Consider the following 21010-nt stretch of genomic DNA (forward strand, 5'->3'; position numbering starts at 1 on the left):
CTGATAGTTTGTGGTAAGTCCCCTCGGTGTGGGAAAGCAATCCTGTACATTGATTGCTTGATTCTGTACACCATTATAAGTGCCTGAGGCGGTGAAAAAATTATTGAGCACTAAGAGCATCTACATTGCAAACTTATTATATTTTTTTATGGCCATATCAATTAGTTTGAATGAATCCCTTTTTCATATTTTATTTTTCATTATTTATTCATTGTTTTTGTATTTAAAGATTGTGATAAAGTTTATAACATTAGAATCATATTTTTGGGTCATAGCAGGAAGGGTCATTGTTTATTCTATACTCTTTGCTACCGTTTTTCACAACCAAAAAATGAACAGAAAAAAAAAACAGTTACAAAACAACAGTAATAAACCAAACTTTCGACTCCAACTATCCCTTACGCCACTGTTTCTGTTTTGGGTTGTTGTGTAACTGAGTGAAGCCCATGAACGTACGATGAGTTAACAAAAACACGCTATGCTTTTACAGATGGTGTATGAAGCCTTGTTTCAAAAGTTTGGCGTAGCTTGTTGCAACACGGGTCCTCACTTTATCCGACGTTGTTGGAGACTGTTCCGTGCCCCCGGAGGAACATATGTGAACCTTAGTGAGCAGAGGTAATTTTTCCATCCATTATAGAATCAAGAGAGCTTAAGCTTGTTTAGAGTCTGATTAAGCTCACTTTGCTTGCCTTCAAGCAGCTACTCTTAAATTTAGTAAAGTCTCTCCGAGCAGACCCCAACGTGTATCATAGAACCAATTCACGGTAATCCAAAGGCATGCGTGTCCGCTTGGTGACGAAAGATGATCTCATTTACAATTTGCCCAATGCCCCCGGGGTGCCAAACAATTGAACCCAAAGGATTTAATTCACGAACCGCCCGTTGAGCAGGGGTCTCCCGGTCCCGGCAGTTTGCCTTCGACACGGCACCGAGGAAACTAAATTACTTACCAATTTTGCTCATTTTCTTCCATCGTCTGTTTGATAATTTTCATGACTCCTGCTCCTTGTTAACAACGACTTCAACGAGTATAAGGCATTAGTGATGTCATGGTTGGAACATTCGCATGTGGTCTTGATAAACAAATTAACGTTCAAGGGAAAGAAGTTTGAAGAGTTTTTGAAAACGATCCTATATGTAAACGAATGTATCGGTTGCTATGCTGCGGACGATGTAATGTTGCTGGCGGCACTAAGGAGGCGATGTTTTGTTTCCAAATTTTTTTGTACGCCCCAACTAACGCCTGTGGTGACTAGAAGAGAGTTGAAAGACTGAAAAAGCATTAGTTCGCAATTTGCGCCTCAAAACAGAATGTGGTGGATGTGAAAAACAATCTAAACAGTAGCACTGTACCAGCGCAAAGTCTAACATCTGATAACGTCCCTAATAAAGACACCTGGTGCATGACGACAGAGTTCAAAATAACTTTATTCTACTTTCCCGAACGCGTTGTTGTTGAAGACTGATGCAGAAACAATTTTTATTAATGGAGCTGAGCAGGAACAGAAATTATTATTAGCTTTCGAAAGGAAATGCTGTTATGATTCTGCATGGTTTCAGTTGTATTGTCAAAATCATACTGTGGTTTCAGTATGCTATTGAGAGATTGTTTTTTGAACAGCCACTTTTAAAAGCCCATTCATACGTTTTCCTACATTTTCTTTAGCCTTGCAGTGGCTGGATTGTTGGGGAGGATAGTGAAAAGCGATATTTTTCGATAACCAATGGCGGACGGCTCGCTGAAATCCTCCCTCAGGTCGAACGCTAAAAAGTGGTGCATCCGGCTCGGACGGAAAATTATTTTCGCTCGGACAACGATATCCTGTGTCCGTTTCGTGGTGTTTTATGCTTTATTGCTTATTGCCGGGGGACTAGGACCAAAAGCCCGCCCGCTATCAGTCCGGCAGGATCTAACGTGCCACTGAACCATGACGAAATCGTGCCGGTGGCTCCGTTTCGCTCCATTTTCAACGGAACTGTCTAATTGAGTGTCGGATGCTGGTAGTGCGTGGATTGTAAAGCAAATGTTATGGTCACAGTGGAGTCGTTGGGGCAAAGTTTTATTTTTTTTCAAATTTATAGTCTAACAGTTGCCTCTGCTGTAATTTAGTGAAACTGCTGTTTCGTAAAATTTACAATAGGGGATCCCTCGGGACACTAAACTGGATCCTAGAATGCTCCTAGACTGCAACAAAGAGAAATGCCAAAGAGAGAAATGTGATGAAAAGGACATTTTTTAAGTTCAATAGAAAATCCATTGAAATATAAAATTATTTCAACTTGGTTAGACCTAAACCTTAATTAGAGTGTAAGGCAAGTTCCTCCGTGTACAAAGGACTCTACATTTAATTTTATCCGGGCTTAGATTATGTTTTATTAAAAACACTTTCGTTGTCGCTTGTAATTTTAACTCCAGATGGAGCTTCACAATATGTAACGATACAAATTACGATGTGATAATTTATTTCATAGATGTAATCATAGATTTTCGAGCGTATCGTACTCGAGTGTCGCGTTCAGTCGACAGTTTACGTTCAAAAAGGATATCACACCTTACATTTTTCATATCCGTAGTACAGCTCCTATCGAGTGCATTGCATGGATCTAGCACTGCAACTTTAATTCGTGAAATAAATTCGTATCAGATTTATGCGCAACTGTTTCGATTCGTATCTGCTTTGTATGGCAGTCAGCGTATGACCATGCTGACTCCGGATTATGGCATTAAGTTTACGCATCACACAATGCAGCATACAAATACGATCCCTTCGAAAACGGACCCTTCACCTGCACGGCACGAGCTAGGCCGGCTGTGCGTATCTAGCCCGTCACATGACGATCTTTGCGCTATCCCTGACGGAACCGGGCACCGTTACTCGAGTGATGAATTGGTCCGCGAAGCACAAATTAATGTGTCATAAGCCCACCGACGGTCGTCCTTTTGACGAGCGAAAGAATCTCTGCCGTTGCGGGTCGTTGCGGCGCTGTTTCGGCTGGGCTTGGAAGGGATTTAATTTCGCGGAATTATCTAATCAGCGCTTCGCCCGAGAGCGATCCATCTACCGTACGCATCATCATCCGTCGCTCATCCTGGACGGACGGCGTTTCGACGGTCGCGAATGTCGCGAATGTTCGGTTTCATGTTCGACGAAATTTATCCGCCGCCCGTGAATGTTCCACACATCCGGGCATTTGGCAGGCATTTGGTACAGAACCATTCGTCGCAACAGCTTATTCCAGAACATCGTTGCGCCAAACAATGCTTTCGGATTGATGAAATTTTTGGTTTCTTAATTTGCGGAACTGTTTAGCAATTTGATGGTGGCCAAACAAGTGCATTGAATTGAAAACCCACTAAACAGTTGGGTTTATTGAACATGTTTGTGGGCTTTTGATCAGTTGTTGCTTTCTTTTAAAAAACCTTCAGACGCTCAGTAGAGGAGATCGTGTTTCATACCTTCTGGCAACGTTACAGGTGACTGGCAGTTGATCGATTTGATAACTCAATCAGCATTACATGCTCTTTGTCTTAACGCGCCAATAGGAAGGCAATTTTTTTAAAACGTAACGACATTCACTTCAGTTATTGGATAAACGAAGGCGATGATATCGCACGTAACGCATTTCTCTCTACATTGTTTCAAAGAAGGAACATTATTGAAGTCGTGATAAAGAATGGCTCCTTGTTTCCTTTAACGGGCTGTTGATGGGGATTTTGTTGACTCACTTCCCGAATCATACGGACGATTCCACAAACGGCAGCTCCATTTCGTATAACGATGAGCCGCAACAGCGACACGACTCACCGGGAAACGTGCAACCTTCGCCCCAAAGACCACGCCACGACATGTGTTGCGCATGAACAGGTCGAATTTAAGCGCACAGAAACATTCGAACCCAAACATGCTGGTTCACGGTGGTACCCGACACGGAAATGCAATGGAAAATTCGTTCCACATTGGCTTGGCCTTCCCTCGGGAATACTGTCACCGGGGCATGTACAGGAATGCCGCAAATCGATCTCAGGTGCGTTCGCCACCGACACGCCATTGTGCAATGGATGTTTGGAGAAAATGTGTGGAAATAGATGGAACGCGATGTCATGGGATGGACGAGAATTGATGCTTTATTTTCATGCCGATGTTCTTGCGGTCATGCCGGGGATCGGTCGTGATGTGGAATGTTGGTTTAGAACAATAATTTTTAATTTTGGAACGCCTGCACTACAACGATCGATTACACATTTAAGTGAATAAATCCTAATTATTTTGTTGTTTAAAGTAGACTTGTAATGCCAAATTTTTACTTTTCAAAAATGCGTAATTGATAAGCAACCAACATACATCACTGAGTGAAAATGAATATACAACGATGAAACGTGAAAAGAACCTTATTACATGTTATTAGAGAACTAGTCAGTTTTATACTCAGAAGTCAGAAGCCTGTCAGAAGTTTTATAACGTTTTTGATTAAAAGAAATATAATTAATAATAAGTGACAATGTTTGAGTGAAAAATTTGAATATGTTAAATTAAAACATATGAATAAATTTAATGAAAATATCACCTATTTTCTGTAAGGCGGTATCAATTTACACAAAATATTTCAAATTTTTTCAAAAAACAAAATTAAAAATCATAATTGTTCTCCCTGATTTAAAACATTAATCAAACTTTGCAAATGGATTCTACAATTATTGTATCTATACGAAAAAGTAGTTTAACAACTTTATTTAATACCAAAGACCACGAAACGACACAATTTCCACGACAATAAATGCTTTGAATGGCAACACAAAGATAAATATTTGGAATGGTATTTGGGATTTTTAAACAGATATTTTATGCAAACACAACGGTCTGTTGCTCGAGAGCGCAACAACCTTGACTACAAACGACATGTTGAACTTAGTACATTTGCTTTGATCAAACACCCGTGCTGCTGGAAAAGAATCGCTATTAAAATACTAAGTTCAGCTCATTGTGTCCGCATGATGATAGTGGTTGGAATGGTAGCCCTCATTGCATCACGTCGTGTCATTACATAGTCATGAAACACATACCAACCCCGGAACGTTGGACGAGAAATGTTACGAGACATATTTTGCTGAATAGCTGCTCATCAGCCCATCTTATGGACAAACCTTCTCATTACGTCCATGTTCATGGTTGTCATCCACGGAACGTTACAGTTCGTTGAACCGCTAAACTAACCAAAACTCCGGTTCAAGATGGTAATTTAGTTGGAATTTATTTTCAATCGTAAAAGAAACGTGTACAACGTGTAACTTTTCGCAACGCTCAATACGCAGTCCATATCACAACATGCTGATTATACATCTACGACCGACCCGACCGAGAGTCAGGCCTGGGTCGCACCAGCCTACTACACTACAAATACCATTGAAACTCCGTCGCGAACGGTGATTTTATTATCAAATCGATATACTTTTCTTCATGAATATAGTTTTGAAAATTTCAGCGCCGAATCCTGTGCCGTAATGAAGCAAACCTCTGTTAACAGTCGGGCCCCGCCGATCTATCGCACGCCAATGAAACCGAAAACTTCCACCACAGCACCGCATCGATTAAGACAAATCGCTTCTTTTCGCACTTCGTTAGCTGATGTGTGACCCACTTAATTATAGACGATGATATACGAACCGTGGGAGTGCAACTAATTCGTTCATTCCGCTTCGTACACCATCCGCGTGATTCGGGTGGCCAGGTTACGCTGTGACGGATCTTCGTCGGGCACCATGCGCCTCCATCCTATCGGAGCCGAAGGTTCGCCGACAGCAGCAAGCCAATCACGCCCATCAGCGATAGTGGTCCCCGGTGCCGGGCCAGCTCCTTGCCGGCGGCCGAGCACACCTCGTGCTCGATCTTATCACAGTTCAGGAAGTGCCGGTCGGTGGACAGGAGCTTCGCGACGGTGCGCAAAAAGACGGCCGACTCCTGACGGCACTTGTACCGGGCACTGTTGTAGACGCAGTTCTCGTAACCGTACCGGGCGCTGGCGGAAACGAGAAGAAGGAGAATGACATCAATAGCCAGAAAGTGCAGGAAGTTAGGTTGCGTCTTACCAGCAGAACTGCATGTACTGCACGTTCATCGATTGTTTCGTCGTCTTCGACATTTCCTCCTTGAGGATGCTCACAAATTTGTTCGAACAAGCGTCCCAATCGTGGTGGACATGGTGAAAGCACTCCTTGTGCTGCAGAAATTCTGAGAAAGAATGCACCCCGCCAAGGGTGGTGGGGATGTTAGACGGCACAAGTAAGACGGCGCTAAATTGAGAAATTCCTACCACAGACCACGGGGTCCCAAACACAAAAGGCAAAGGTACCAGTTGCCCGCGGGCTAAGGAAATGGCTGGGCGTAGGAAAATGTTATTAATAACCCGGACACTCTACAGAAGCTAGCTTACTCCCGTGAAAGATGATAGCAAACAAAAAATAGTCGCGCACAAAGTTAGGCAATGACACTAATGAAACGCTGTACGGACTGTGAAGGATAAGGGAAGCACCATTTAAGTCACATCCGGCTAGGGGGCCGGAGGCCCTTTTCTTACCTTTCTGAAAGGACCGGTCACGGCACAGAAACTCGTACAGCCGCTTGGCACCGTAAACTTCGTTTTCAATGATTTTCCGCTCCTGCTGGTCAACGCAAACGTTCAAGTAGTGCTGAACGCACTCCATGCCCCGATTGAACAACCTGCAGACCGGGAGAGAAAGAGAACCAGAGGAGAGGTTGGCATTGTGGCCGAGAGCACGCGGAATGCATCCTCCTCCTGGCGGAGTGCTTTATTGCGGATGCTGGTGACCTACAGACAGCGATTGCTAATTTCCTCCGCCGAGTCGGGGATCTTCACCGAGTGCAGCAGCTCGACGGCGACCGAGGGCGACGAGTTGCGGAAACAGCTGTCCAGCATTTGCGATATTTGACCGCACACCGGTTCCGGTAGCGCGGGTTCCGCCGGGCTTTGAATGGTGTCTGAAACGATTTTCCGAAATGAAATGATGGCGAATGTGTACACGTCTATAAATCATGCTGCTACGCCTACAACGCGAAGCCGCTTCTGCACAACTAATTGAATGTCTTTCTGCTGCAGCTGATGTTGAAACGAGGGCCATAGCGACGATAAAGAACTGAATGAGGGCTCCCGGAAAGTGGTGTCTGGTTTAATAGTCATAGGCATAGGTTTTCATACTTTAAAACAAGTTAACTATCGGTCTTGAAGCTTTCGTAAAACGCTTGAATCAGACCCTTTTTAACAATTCAGCCCTCTTCAGTGTGTTCTGTTGCTGAGAAGGATGCTTTTTAAGCGTTTAGTGATTGCATCATTCGTGTGTTTATTTATCCCGAACTTTCTTATGTCAACATTCAGTAAAAGTAGCAAATATCAAAGGCAATAGAAAAACAATTTCATTTTGTTTAAAATCGTTTTTTTTAATCTTAGAAGAACGAAATTTAAAATAATTTTTACGTTATAGTAATTCAGTTAATTTTTATGATTAATATTTGCGAGTGATCGGTAAAAAGAGCGAACTATACATTTGCGTGAAAGAAACGCGTTGGAAGTTATTATATTCGAAGCACGTAGAACTTTCCCGTATGCATTAGACCTGCTTTTATTACTTGTGGTCAATAGCTTAAACAGCTTTTAAATAATGGGTTAGAGCAGTCTCGAAAAGCGATTAGATGTAATTATTATTTCATATAAATTACGGAAAACTTGAACTACAACCTTGGCAAAAAATAGAACATAAAAAACATAAATAATAATAGTATTTGATGCCCTTGATTGGGTGCCGTTGTTTTGTATGAATTTGTTTGTATTATATTGTTTGCATATTGTCATATCATATTGGTTGTAGCCGGATAAGGAGAAGAAGAAGATCATATTGTTTGCTGTTAGTTTAGCTACTTGCCTATATTTTTTCTGAATCTGAACTTGGTCGTGAATTGTTTATTAAATTTACAAACAATTTTATATTTTTAAAATTGTTTGTAAATTTAATAAACAATCCGAAATATTTTTGTTTGTTAGACGTTTAGAACTTAACATTAGCATGACATTTTGGCCAATAACAATTTAAAGTGGATGATTTTAAAGCGCAGCGATACTCATTAACATTGATTCGCATCAGTGAACTAATTAGTCATAATTATATCGATATAAATTTGCATCCAGGCGTGTGTTATTTGCAGCAAGGGTCTCGTCATAGAGACTTGCTGGTCGTCGATGTTTGTGCTCGTGGTCTTATCAACATTTTGGTCCTGCACATGCTGTTCTCTGCCCCGAACGGTAAATACCGTTCATAAACGCCAGTTCACCTACCTTTTCCGCCAACCACATGTGTTTACACATAAAATGTGTACGAAATGTTTTTTCGCGCTTCGCTTAGATGTTCACCCGAAACTTTCGCTCGTAACAGGTACTAAGGTTTTGTACCATGGAAGTATTTAATTGAAAACACCTCCACAATACCAAAGGTTTTTTGCGGAATTGCGCGATTAAAAATTCTAATAGCTCAAGCTGTTCATGGGTGGTGTTTTACGCAGCTTCTGTAGCCTTTGAGAGATTCTAAGAAGTAGAAGGTTTAACATATTTTATTTGAAACCAGCCCATTAAGCCTTTGAGTAGCACAAGTCGTTCCTCAAGCCTTTGTAGGACCAATTTATGGCATCACTTTAAATTTAAAAATTCAAACGAGTTCGTTAAGAGAGCCGTCGGCTATAACGCTCTGGCATGAATCAAAGGAACAAAGTAAATATCGTATTTTACAAATTATATCCCTGGGAAGTATTTGCTTTCATGTTCAACCATCGTCGACCCTGCTACCGATCATCCTAGTCCCTAGGCAAACGCTCGTGATGCGGCCCAATCCCCAGACAATGGTTCAAGTTTCTGCCCGATGGCCCATTTAAGCAAAAACTTTTCTCAAATATTGCATTGGAAAGTTTTCCACATCGCTCAACATGGCTTTTACCAAGGGTGACTGTTGCTTTCTTGGCGCATCATCGGCGTGGCTCGCGAGGTGTCGAAGAAGCAGAGGATGATGGCCCTTCACCCATAACTTTCACATAGTTCCTGCCGATGTAGTCATCACTCACGGACTTTGGCAAGAAGCTTACCCTGCTGCATAATCGATTCATTTGGTTTCGCTCAAAGTTATGACAACCCATACGGTGGATGCATTTCTATTGTTATCCTGCAAATTTGATACACGCCATGCTATTTGCATAAGATTTTTGCTTGGAAGTGTGAGTGCGCGTTGATTAAATTGTTGTTTCTGCTGCACCGGCGGTAACTTCCAGCCAAAGTTTGTGTAATCCCCCTTTAAACGAAGTTGGTGGTGAGTTTCCTAGGAGTAGGATACCATCTGTGGCTGGATTCGCCATCGTCAGATATGTAAATTGAAAAATGCCTCGCAAATGTCGCAAGTTTCGCTAAAAAGTTGGAAGATAAAGGATAATGCGCATGATTTACTGCTCTGCAATACGTTTGCTTTAGCATCTTATCTTTCTGTACATTTTGAATTTTCCTGCGTCAGTGGTATATTTGGGCTACGAAATAAATGTACATGCTTGGCTTCAGCTGCGTTTCCTCACTTCTTTCGCTTGTAAAAATTGTCGGAAGTGGATTTATTTTAGCTAAAAGTTCACAGATAATGTTTCTCTAGCAAAAAACGTAAATTTTTTTGCCACGGATTGGTTAATCCGATTAAATTTATTAGCGCCTTGTAAAGTAATTAACGGGGAAGTATGGGGATCACGTTAAACTACTTCTCTAGGAAATTTATTCTAAGACCTTCCGTGCCCGTATAAATGCAACCTTAGAATGATTAATCCCCGCAGGGACTTTCGTGTTGCATTTACTTATCGCGCCACTAGCAGGGCACTATTTCAAATATTTTAACCATCAATTATCCGCTCATCTACTTACCGCAGCTCGCCAGCGCTAGGGCTACGGTGTATATCCAAAGTTTCAGACAAGAAGCGGCATCCATAATTGAGTACTTCATTTGGGAGAGACGGCTAAATTGAAACGGAAGCTTAAAAGTAGCTTCTCACTTGACTCGTCATTACAATGGCTTGTACAATTAAACACTTTGACACAAACTATTCCAACACTTTTTACAACATCATCCACTGGAGGTTTTCTTCACGTCACGTTCAAACATTTGTATCTCTTTGCACAAATAATAACGGATGTTCAGAAGAACCGACCACTAATCTGTGGTTACCCGTAAGACATCGCATCGCACGACAAGCACTTTGGTGCTCCGAGATTCGTTTATCGTAACTTTACTTTTCCGACATTTGACTTCTCGCACTTATGGTTGCTCGTCAGCGCTTGTTTTCCCGGTTCGTCGACGACTAGTCATTGTCCCGCCAAGTGGATGTATATTTAAAGGACCTACGATAACGGCTCGGAAATGCTCGGCTCGTGCTCGGCTTCTCCGATGAAGTAGCGCTGAAAGTGAGCACCTCATTTCGCGCGTGTGGCGCTCATTTTTTGCGCCTCCAGAAGGATATCTGATAGTGACACCATTGCGACATGCTTTTGGGATTTTGAGCTATCATCAATTTTAAACAGACTTCGTTGAAACCTGTAATTTTCTTTAAATGCAGCCTTTAACCGAGTCGTGTTTCTTAAAGGCTTCAACACGCACAAATTGATAGCGGTTTCCGAGAGTTTAAAGCGCTCCGAAGTAACGGCACATGCTACGAGCTTACTGAGATGCTACTAAAAGTTCGCGTCTCGGTTGTTTGTGACTGAAAACAGAAACCTAGAATGCTTGTTCCTAACGACGATGAGTTCACGCGAATGCAATGCGTAACTCGCATTCCGGCAGCATCTAGTGTATTTGTTTAATAGCATGAGTTCGTTGTTAGGTTTCCCGTTCCGCGTATCGTTTGATTGTTACTCGGAATAGACTGTCACCTCCTCTGGGCTGCAGTTAATAACTGTACCATAATCTGGGATAAAAATAAAGGTTTTTAAATTGCAGAGCTCTGTGGCGTATTGTACACTGGTACACCTTTAGTTGGGCAACTGTAAATAGTTGGTGTTTGGTTTTTTTAGACAAACTTTAAAGGAAATTGTTGTTTTAGAAAATAAGACTGCAGGCTTTCACAAAGCTCTCCCGGTCTTAGATCTTCTTATCGTTGTTCCCTCAAAATACTTATAAAATGATTTGAATTTGCTTTAATAAGATCCACTTTAATGGGACCTAATACAAGTCCGGAAATTTAACAACTCTTAATTTTATCTTTGCTATCTCCCGTCTTAAAATAACATTTCAATTAACTTCATCTTATAAATATCGACTACAGTTTTTAGTGTAAATTTACGAAATAAATTGAAATTCAATACTGAATAGGTATTCTGCTACGCATCATGTTTCACTTTTCTGTGTGATTGGGCGTTCTGCCCACGAAGTGCCCGGTTCCAGGGGTTCATTGTTTAATATGAAGATAGCACTTAAGGAAATATGATAATGGCAACAATTCAGAAAACCATCCTTCGCTCGTAGATGTTATAGTCTGAATTTTACCACAGGCAGTATATGTTTAGTGTACCTACGGATCTTAAGCCTACGGAGAAAACGTCCATTGACTTAGTTTAGACTCAAGAAACCGAAACCACAACGTCACTAGCTCTTGTCAAGGTTTACTTTAAAATCACTCTCAAGTTTTCTTAAAGCAACGGTTCTACTTTCAACATGATCATTTGTTTCATCGGCTTTTATGCACTGATGTTTGCGATATGCTACATTCAAATCACAATTTTCTTTCGACGCCACAAACAGCCGCTAGTCTATTTAAGGAACAAACCCGACACTAAATTTGTCGAAGAGATTCTTTTTTAGTCTCGAATCAGTCTGGGTTTTGCATAATACAATGATCAGCGACGTGAGACGACTTTCGCTTTTTCGCGTCAGAATCAGACAAGGCAACGGCGTGATGTTGTAAGCCGGTGGATCCAGCCACAATAATACCTTCCCGGCGACGAGACAGCGCCTATTTGGGGAACTGCTTGATCGACGGCAGCGCAGCACAATCATCAAATTCTGCCGTCTAGGGACAGTTCCATTTCATTTTTCTATACCTTCAAACTTCATTATAGGTTATTACCTCAGAAGTCAGGACAGAAAATGTTTTGAATGAATGGACTGTTCGTAACCCGTTAAAACTTCAGTTGTAAAATCTGATAAACACGCAGTAAAATTCCGTTCCAGTCATCGCTCAAACGAGCGAATGACTTGCCATTATTTGGTGTTGCCTTGCCTAATTGTGTTTTATCGCATTTGGTATATTTTGGTTCGGGTCCGGAAAATGAGCTAACAGATCGGCTAATGTCTTGATTGATTTAATAATGAGCCTTTGTTGTTAAACAGCCGACCCTGGTTTCGTTTTTTCGCTCTTCGTCCTTCGACCACTCGAACTTCTTCAATCTCAATCATCGTCAGCTTTTAGCAATTCTTGGTGATGAATTAATTTCGCTGTTTCGTCAACCATTCGCAGACGCAGACGTTTCGGTTCGTTCCGATGAAAGGCAGAAATCAGTGTCTTTCGTTTCCATTTCTTGCAGTGGCCGAAAATGCTGCCGAAGAAAAGTGCCTTTTGAGCCGTGTGGCCAATGGCAAGAATCACTTCCACTTCGCGGACTACCGGGAAATCTCGGTGCCGAAGCGCAAACTTTGCTTAACTTTAATCAAGTTTTATGCGAGGTGTGCCTGAAACGATTTACTCGGTGTCATAACACCCATTACGGCGTGCTCAGAAAAACCACCGAACGGAAAGCATTCCACTAACTAAGTGCGGTCACGTGCCAGAGCGAGCCGCTTTCGCTTTCATGGGTTTCGGTGTTTCCAAGGATAAGCAACCGCCGCCGTTGCGGTCCGGAAAGGGTTGGCAGCATTGATAGCTCGGATTTCAAAGGTCCGTTTTGCATTCCATTTTTCTTTGCCTCTCGTCTTTTCATTCCCTTTTTTATTCTGTTTGCGATGCGATCCTTTCGCCTTCCGATACGATGTCAACCGTAACGATAAGCTCGCTAATATCGATAAAGTCATGTTCGGAAAACTTTACACCGAAATGTGGTGTTCATTTTTCCGCAGAAGAAATTGAAAAGATTACGCTTACTAAACGATGACTACCAGGCGATTGTGGTCAACTTGTGTTTGGGCCATTTACGTTCGCATTTCAATAAAACGTTAAAGATTTTTCTCAAGACAAACACAAACGGGCTACTGCAGACATAGGAATGCCAATATTATACATTCCATCGAATACAGGAGCAGCTTGCCGGGTGACCTGGAAACGGTTGACCGGCATTGTTCAGTCGCATCCAATGAATAATCGTTTCGTTTTTCATTTCCGCTTACAACTTCACGGGGAAATCGATACAAGGATACGTGTGACCGAATTGGACTGTAGAGAGCTCAGGAAGTGCCGTGAATGAATTCCCTCACAGCACCCTCTAAATTGCGACCAAATTCAACGGAAACGTGCCATACTAGTGCGGGGCATAATAAAAGAGAAGCAATTCATCGGCAGAAAAGCTAAATCTTCAGTCGGTTCTGCGAAGTGGATTCTTTTTAACTTCACTGCTATTTTCACAATAATGAAAAACAATTTTAGCAGTCTGGTTTGATTGTATTGCACCTATTCGGGTGGTAACACCTTTCACCAATCAACGGTTTTCTTCGGATTCCATTACGTTAAAAGCAACAAAAACCCTCGCCACGGCGCGCCATGCTGTTGTGGAAAGCCAGAAAGAAAGGCGGTCACTTGTAGAAATTCTTTTTCTTTCCCGTTCCGGAGGCTCTTCGAAGAGGGTGCCATTTGCAATCGTTTTAATTGAAAAGCGGCCCCGGCTAATTTAGTGTGTTGGGAAATAGTTCTGAAGATAATGGCGATTCGTAAATTTGCTAATAAATTGAATGAAGCAAAGTTCCTCCAAACGCGGCGTTCGTTGGCAAGCTGTGAAAAGGCGTCGTGAAAAATGTTTCATAGCTGTATGCCGAGCACAGCATAACCGTGTTAATAACAAATGCATGCATAAACCATAAGGGAAACGTGTTGAATAGGTTATTCCGGGGTATTCGGTGAAGAATATCTTGAGCAGTGGTATCCATCGGCCGCAAGCAGCTTCCGCCCTAGGTGTACGATGGGATTTCCTTTGTCAAGACTAGGCTTCATGACATTTCAAAATTTATGACTTCAGATATTCATTCACCACCAGTGGGAACGATAAAGGCGTACTGAGTGGCATTCCGTGTGAATCTCGTTTAGCAATTGTAATAAACACCGTTGGTCTGCAATCTCTGTTGAAAGAGGCGATAAGGTGTGCACATTCTTTGAATTTTATCGCACCAATTTTATGGTGTCCTTAGTTGGTTGCAAGAGTCGCATCTCGTTTCACTCCATTGGACAGCTATTGCGTATGGCACTTCCTTGTGAGATTCGAAATGGGAAACCAATATCGGGGTTAAGTTTGCGTTATTGATGTTTTTTGTGCAACGTGTGCAATATTAAATTCCATTGCCATAGCATATTTAAAATCATTGTAATTTTCATTGTAATAATTGGGCGGAATAAATGTATTCTGCTGTAATATAAAATAATAATAAAATATCTTTTTGCATGAAGCCAATTAATAATACCGTTAAACAACGTTCTGCGTTTGTAAATAATGTTACTTATTGTTATAACAGATTCAGCTTACGATTCTTAAGGAGGGAAACTCGATATGTTTCAATAATAAATGCACTTTAAGTTAAGAAATCGCTCTTTGAATGTTTTACCTTTGGCGTGTTGACTTCTTCTCTTTTCGGAGAAAAAAATTGTGTCTACACTTACTTTGAGACTGATTTACTCTTTCCTCATATAAATGGACAGTTTGGTATAAGTAGAAATTGTTTGAATCATTTTTCATTTGCGAACGTTTATGGATCGTCTTCCGAACGTAGCGAACGTCTTCCGTCGATGGTTCGCTGTCGGTGCCGATCCTGACGCGCCTTAAGTTCAGCATAACGACGATAAGGGCGATAGGACGATAGGACATAAGAAAACATAGGGACGCATTTTACAATAATTGCTTTTTTTGCATATTCGCCAACTTGGTCAGGCACAACAGGCCTGATCGATCTTTTATTGTGGGAAAAATCATTCCTAGTGTACTTGTTTTTGTCCCATAGAATGCCAGCAGAATGGAAAGTATACACCCTCAATACAGAATCAGAAAGGACATCCTTAGGTTTTTTCTCAAAAAAATTAATTCCAACATGTTTTGTTCAAATGAGTAACAATCAGTCAGAAATGAAATCGAAAGCACTAGTTAACCGTTCGTAACCGTCATGTAGAAACAACACACATAATATTAAAAAAAGTATGAATTTAAACCCGTATTGAAATATTTCTAGACAAACTTCACTGCATAGATGAAATATTCCGCGTAAGCAAAGATCGAAAAATTTCGTGAAGCGTTTTCTTCATCAGGAAGCGTTTCGACATTTAGAAAATTAAACGGATAAACCGATAAAAAATGTAATACAGTTTGTGCAATTTACATTGAATAGCTACATATGTTCAGTGAATGTACTGCTAAGAAGAATAGGAAACGTTATAGTACCAAAATTCTAGTGAAAATAAATATCTTCTCACTGAATCATGAACAAGCTAAAAGATTCTTCACACTGCCATACAAATTACAATTTTCAACTGACTTCCGTTTTCTAATTTTCATTCATTTATTCACGGTTATTTGACATTACAAAATCATTACTCGAGGAATCGGATTCTGTTCAATGGTAACTAAATAAAAACTAACCAATACTAGCACTCTTCAAGCTCCTAACGGTACACTAAGGTGAAAGACTATCAACATTACGCATCTAATAAAAAAAAATAACTGTACAACCTCGTGACATTTTTATTATACCTAAACCATTAAAACTGTCTTCGGTTACAACCGCACTGAAAGTCTTTCCCAGTTCCGTTTTCAGTGGCCTGTTATTGTTCCAGTTTCGCCGCGCTTTTTCCGAAGCCTTTCAAAACAAAAACAAAAATGGTAGACAACGATCAAATGTTTTCTAACTGTGCGCAATCATCTAGAGCCTTACATCGTAACACGTGTTCAACTGATCGCTCCGCCTTGAGTCCACCGAGGGGCTCGCGCTTCGGTTACGATGGTGATGATGAGAAGGAGTGCAGTGCGCGTGCCAGATGGCCTGGGTGACTCCTGCCGAAATTAGTTGGTCCTGCCCAGAGCTTCGATCGCCCTTGTTGAGTCCTTTTTTCCTTTGTTATTCTTGTTTGATCCGACCTGCGGTTCTGTTTGCAGGGTAGGAAAGCCGCGTGACGCGGGATCCCCAGGACGCGGATCGGGCTTCCTGGAAAGCGCCCATTGCCAATCGCGCAACGCCAAGGCGCGTCATCTGCATCCTTACGACGGTTCGCGGCAGGTCTGCAGACCACGCGCCGTCCGAAGGAATCGAATGAGGGCGCGTTTCCTACTTGATTCTTCCTTACAGCTCACGCTCTTCCTATCTTTAAAATGTTGCCCACCAAATTAATTGATGATGCCCACCGGTCGCGTGTAGTGGCTCGTTTTGCGCGCACACTGCAACACTTGTTACCATTTCCGTTTGGGCAAAACTGGCCAACCGTGGTCAAATACATAAAGCTAACCTTCTGGCTCGGGCCGACGCGTGCCTCAAAACCGGACGGATATAATCATTGGTAGTTCAGGAATCATTTTCGTCTGTTTGTACATACCACTCGTCCAAGTCCAAGTCCAGGTCCTGGTCTCGTCAGTATATAACCCCGGGCCGGTCCAAACGGTTCCGAAGCGTTGTGATTGGTGGAACGGCACGTGCTTGCCTCGGGTCGCTCCCGTTTCCTGCCCAACCGAACCAGTCGCTCTCGGATTCGTTCGTTCACGTTCGTTTCATTTTCCACGCGTTCCATCATCTCGCTGCCGTAGCCATAGCAACGGAGTGGGGATGTCGAATCGGGCGTTCGGCATCGAAGATCGTTCTGAAGCGTATAAATACAACCGGTTTCGGTGAACCCGAGCTCAAAAATCAAAAATCCTTCCGATCGGGAGTTGCCAGAATTTCTCCAGACAAGTGAAGTAGCCACGAAATAGGAATCTAATTGGAACATACCGTGCACAACACTACGTCGTACACAATTGTGATCGCGAACTGTGACTCGAAGCTACCCGACGTCCCAATCTGAAGTGTTTGAGAAAATGGCGAGTGACTTTAGCCGGCATCAATCGTTCTACTACTACGGTCACGAAGCGATGCCTCAGTGCGGTGTAAATGTAAAAATGGAGCACCTTGAGGTGCCCTCAACTCTCGCCGACAGTTACGGTGGTTCGGCGATGTACGGATTCGGTCAGGTGACCACCGCTTCCAACGCACCCATGGTTCAGCAAACTTCCTCCGTGGCGCCGAACGTGGTGGTCCTGCCCGGGTTCATGGACAACTCATACCCGGAAAGCTGGATGACACCGAGTCCGTCCAGTTTCGGGTCCGAAAGCCCCGAGTACTACTCGCTGGCCAACTCGCCCCAACGCAGCTTCATTGACGTCGAGGAGTACAAGGAAAATCTGCTCGGCATGCAGCGGCAACAGCATCAGCAGCAGCAACCATCTACGACCCAGATGTCACCGCCGACTCTTCCCCTGTCGCCACCACTAGGTGCCCACGCTCAGCAGCAGCAGTGTTTGGGTAACCGAGCGGCCGTGGCTCCACAGGCGTCGATCGCAACCGCCCCACCAACGGGGCCTAGCCTGCCGGTCAAAAAGCGACAGTACAACCGGAAACCGAAGGTCAAGCAGCCGGAACAGCTACCGGCTTCCGGGCAAACCGAAGCTACCTCCGCCACGGAACTGTCCTGTCTGACGTTTGCCAAAACGTTCACGAAATCCGCGACCCAGGATCCGGCGCCTCATCTAGAATCCCACCCCAACGGAGCGCTCCTGACGACGACCGGCGGTGGCTGTGTCGCAATCGGGAAGCGGAAGCGCAAACTGGTGTCACCGGTGATCAAGAAGAAACGTCGGCTGGCGGCCAACGCACGCGAGCGTAAGCGGATGCAGAGCCTAAACGATGCTTTCGATCGGCTGCGACAGTATCTGCCCTCGCTGGGAAACGATCGGCAGCTCTCCAAGCACGAAACACTGCAGATGGCGCAGACCTACATCACCGCGCTTTACGAGCTGCTGCAGTAGTAGCCGCTTGGTTCCACTTCCTGCTAGTTTGATAGTTTATTGCCTAGACTCGAGCCATTAGCCCACAGTAGTCGAGAATGGGATTGTAAGGAGTGTAAATTAATTGAAAACAAAACCTAACATGAGGCTACTACCAACGCTTCCACGCGGTGTACGCAGTCGGAATCGTCCGACTTCCGTTTGCCATCTCCCGGGGACGCCCGGGTGTGCTGCTCTAGCGACGGTTAAGAGGGTGGTTAAGTTTGAACTGTAAATCAGGTGGTTAAATTATTACTGATAGACTGTTATCGCCACTATTTTTATTATAAACATTATTATTACTATTATTAATATTGATAGCTATTACACATACATTTATTTGTTCACATTGAATAAACTTATTAACAAACGGACAGAGTATAAAAGTACAGAGAATTTAAGGGTTTTCTTTGGTCACTAGTGACAGAAAATGATCTTCAACTTGGGAACCTGTCGCATCATCTTATCAAATTGTGTATTGGTTTGTGGCATTACGACTCGCGAATACTTCTCCTTCTCCTCAGGTCATCCAGAGTCTAGAGGACTTTAGCCTTGAAAAGTCCCAAAACTTATCGGTGCCTCCGAAACGCTGGACAACCGAGGCACTTCACCCTGGCTCTCGAGGTGGCGTTCCTTCGGCGGCCGTTTCCCAAAGGGGTCTGCGCATACTGATTAGCGCCAACTTTCTCACGACACTCGTGCCGCACTGTGGCTCGTCGGGTGCTGTACCGCTAATGATAAACATTCGCTGGCAGCGAATAAGACAGAGGCGAAAAGGAACCACGCACCGGTTCAAGGGTTCTCGAAAATCACGAACGCAGCGGCTCGGCCCCGTCTGCAGTTGATCCCAAGAGTTGGGCACGGTGGTTGGGGTTTTCCGTTAGGGAACTTCCTCGTACGCAGATTTCCAAGGGTGTTTTCTTCGAGGTTTTTACTGTTCGAATGTTTGACGGCCATGCTCCGCCATCGTTTATGCAACACTGTTTAATACGAATCGTGGTCCGATCATTCTTTCGATTCACCTCCGCAGAAAGAAATTCTTGATGACCCGGGAGCCATAGCAGAATGGAAGAGCTTTAAATACCTTTCCTGGCCCTCTGTATTGATGATTGTGTTGAGTTGCCAGGATTTTGGAATAAAATTAGAATACCAACGAATTATACCATTATGTTACCTAAACATGCTTCTATTTATTTTTTAGTAGAGTGATCTGTCGAGCTTCAATCCAATCTGAATTTTGACAATCACTTTGTGCAGAATTATATATGGCAACATACATGTCTAAGCGTCGCTCACAATCTTTGTTGCAGATCATTATCGTATTTGTATTGATTAAATTGCTCTACGAGTTAATTATTTGTTCGCCCTTTTCAAACTAACCCTATTAAAATTCCATTTTTCAGTGCATTTACGAAATCGATTAAGAAGCTTTTTCTCGAATCGTACTCAAGCTTAGATTCATTCGCTCCGAAAACATTTGTTTCAACTAAGTAACTAAGTAATCTGAGGACGAAATCTGGAACGAACAAAGTAAGCGTGCTTAAGTAAATTAGTAAAACAATATTTGCTGTCTAAGTATACTTATTACAGTGTTTACAGTTCTTCATCCTGCCAAATCATTAGAGCATGGTTCTGTGTACGAAACGCATTGTTGCCTCTGTACAGGTGTCCCTTTTCCTGCACCTGATGTTACCTGGTCTGGAACTCTGGGATGTCACCAAAGGAAGCAAAACAAGATGTAAATCACATTCGCTGCCAAATGGCCCCTGTAATGCAACCGGTTTACCGGCTCACTAGAAGCCGTGTCGAGTGGTCAAAAATGTCAAAGCAAGCGACGTACCATGGCAACAACACCAAGCAAAGCGCAACGCAACGGAGGAGTTCGAGGATGCCGTTTGATCCTTTTGCGCTTCGTTGACAGTTTTCGGCAGCACCCTGCGGAGCTCCTGGCGGATCGAATCTACCGACAAACGGAGGGCAGGTACCGAGCAGTTTGCACGATCCTTGTGGTACGATCGTTATGAGAACGTGGCGCCATGCGGGCACCATTGCGTTTCGACCGGCCGACACGCGCTTCCATTGATCCTGGCGATTGCGATGTTCATAAATTATGCTTCGAACCGACGCCCGTCTACGGCAATCGGCGGTCAATATTTTGCGCAATAAAACTGCCACGTCACAGGGAGCCGAAAAAGAAAAAAATATGGTTTTGCGGTGCCATTAGTGTTGAGCCTGGCTAAGTCACGAGTCCTTTTGTAGAGAGCGATAGAGAAAGAGAGATCTCTTATGGATGTGCGCGATGGTCAGAAATCAATATTTGCTCGTATTTGGCGCCCTTATCGGTTCGACTGACTGGCCAGGTTGGTTGGCGCCTCACACGCCCCCGATCAGCCGGTAACGACTCCTCGGCCTCACCTCGGTCCAGCATCAGGATCAGTTTCATTCCGGACTCCTTCCGTGCGCTAATGATCCTTGCAACCGCACTGTGACTGCAGAGAAAGGCCTGCGCTTTCTTCGAGCGACTGGCAGGATGTGGGCGGATCCCTTCGTTACCGGTTGCCCGGTAATGATCCCGCTCTTCACCCTCGTCGGTGTCGGTAAGTCCTCTTGAATGGGATGGGAACAAAAGTGAAATGAGGAAAATTATACACCTTTCGGCAGAGGTACTGGAGATGGATTATGCGATCAACGGATCATCTCGGTAGGAGCCTTACTGTTCGGAAATTAGCAT

The 21010-nt window shown here is 43.3% G+C and overlaps 2 protein-coding genes across 2 annotated transcripts; one reads left to right on the forward strand and one right to left on the reverse strand.

The window, feature by feature from the left end:
* Positions 1-5774: 5774 nt before the first annotated feature.
* On the reverse strand, positions 5775-10140 carry LOC128270031 (uncharacterized). Its single transcript, XM_053007434.1, has 5 exons — positions 9955-10140; positions 6833-6998; positions 6577-6719; positions 6089-6230; positions 5775-6018 (listed from the first exon to the last, which is right to left on the reverse strand). Exons 1-5 carry the CDS (start codon positions 10031-10033, stop codon positions 5775-5777), a joined length of 774 nt encoding a protein of 257 aa, XP_052863394.1. The 5' UTR covers positions 10034-10140.
* Positions 10141-17274: 7134 nt separating this feature from the next.
* LOC128273413 (protein atonal) lies at positions 17275-18261 on the forward strand. Its single transcript, XM_053011368.1, has one exon. The coding sequence runs from the start codon at positions 17275-17277 to the stop codon at positions 18259-18261; it is 987 nt and encodes a 328-aa protein (XP_052867328.1).
* The last annotated feature ends 2749 nt before the right edge of the window (positions 18262-21010 follow it).

This window comes from Anopheles cruzii, chromosome 3 (assembly GCF_943734635.1).
Source record: "Anopheles cruzii chromosome 3, idAnoCruzAS_RS32_06, whole genome shotgun sequence".
Lineage (NCBI taxonomy): Eukaryota > Metazoa > Arthropoda > Insecta > Diptera > Culicidae > Anopheles > Anopheles cruzii.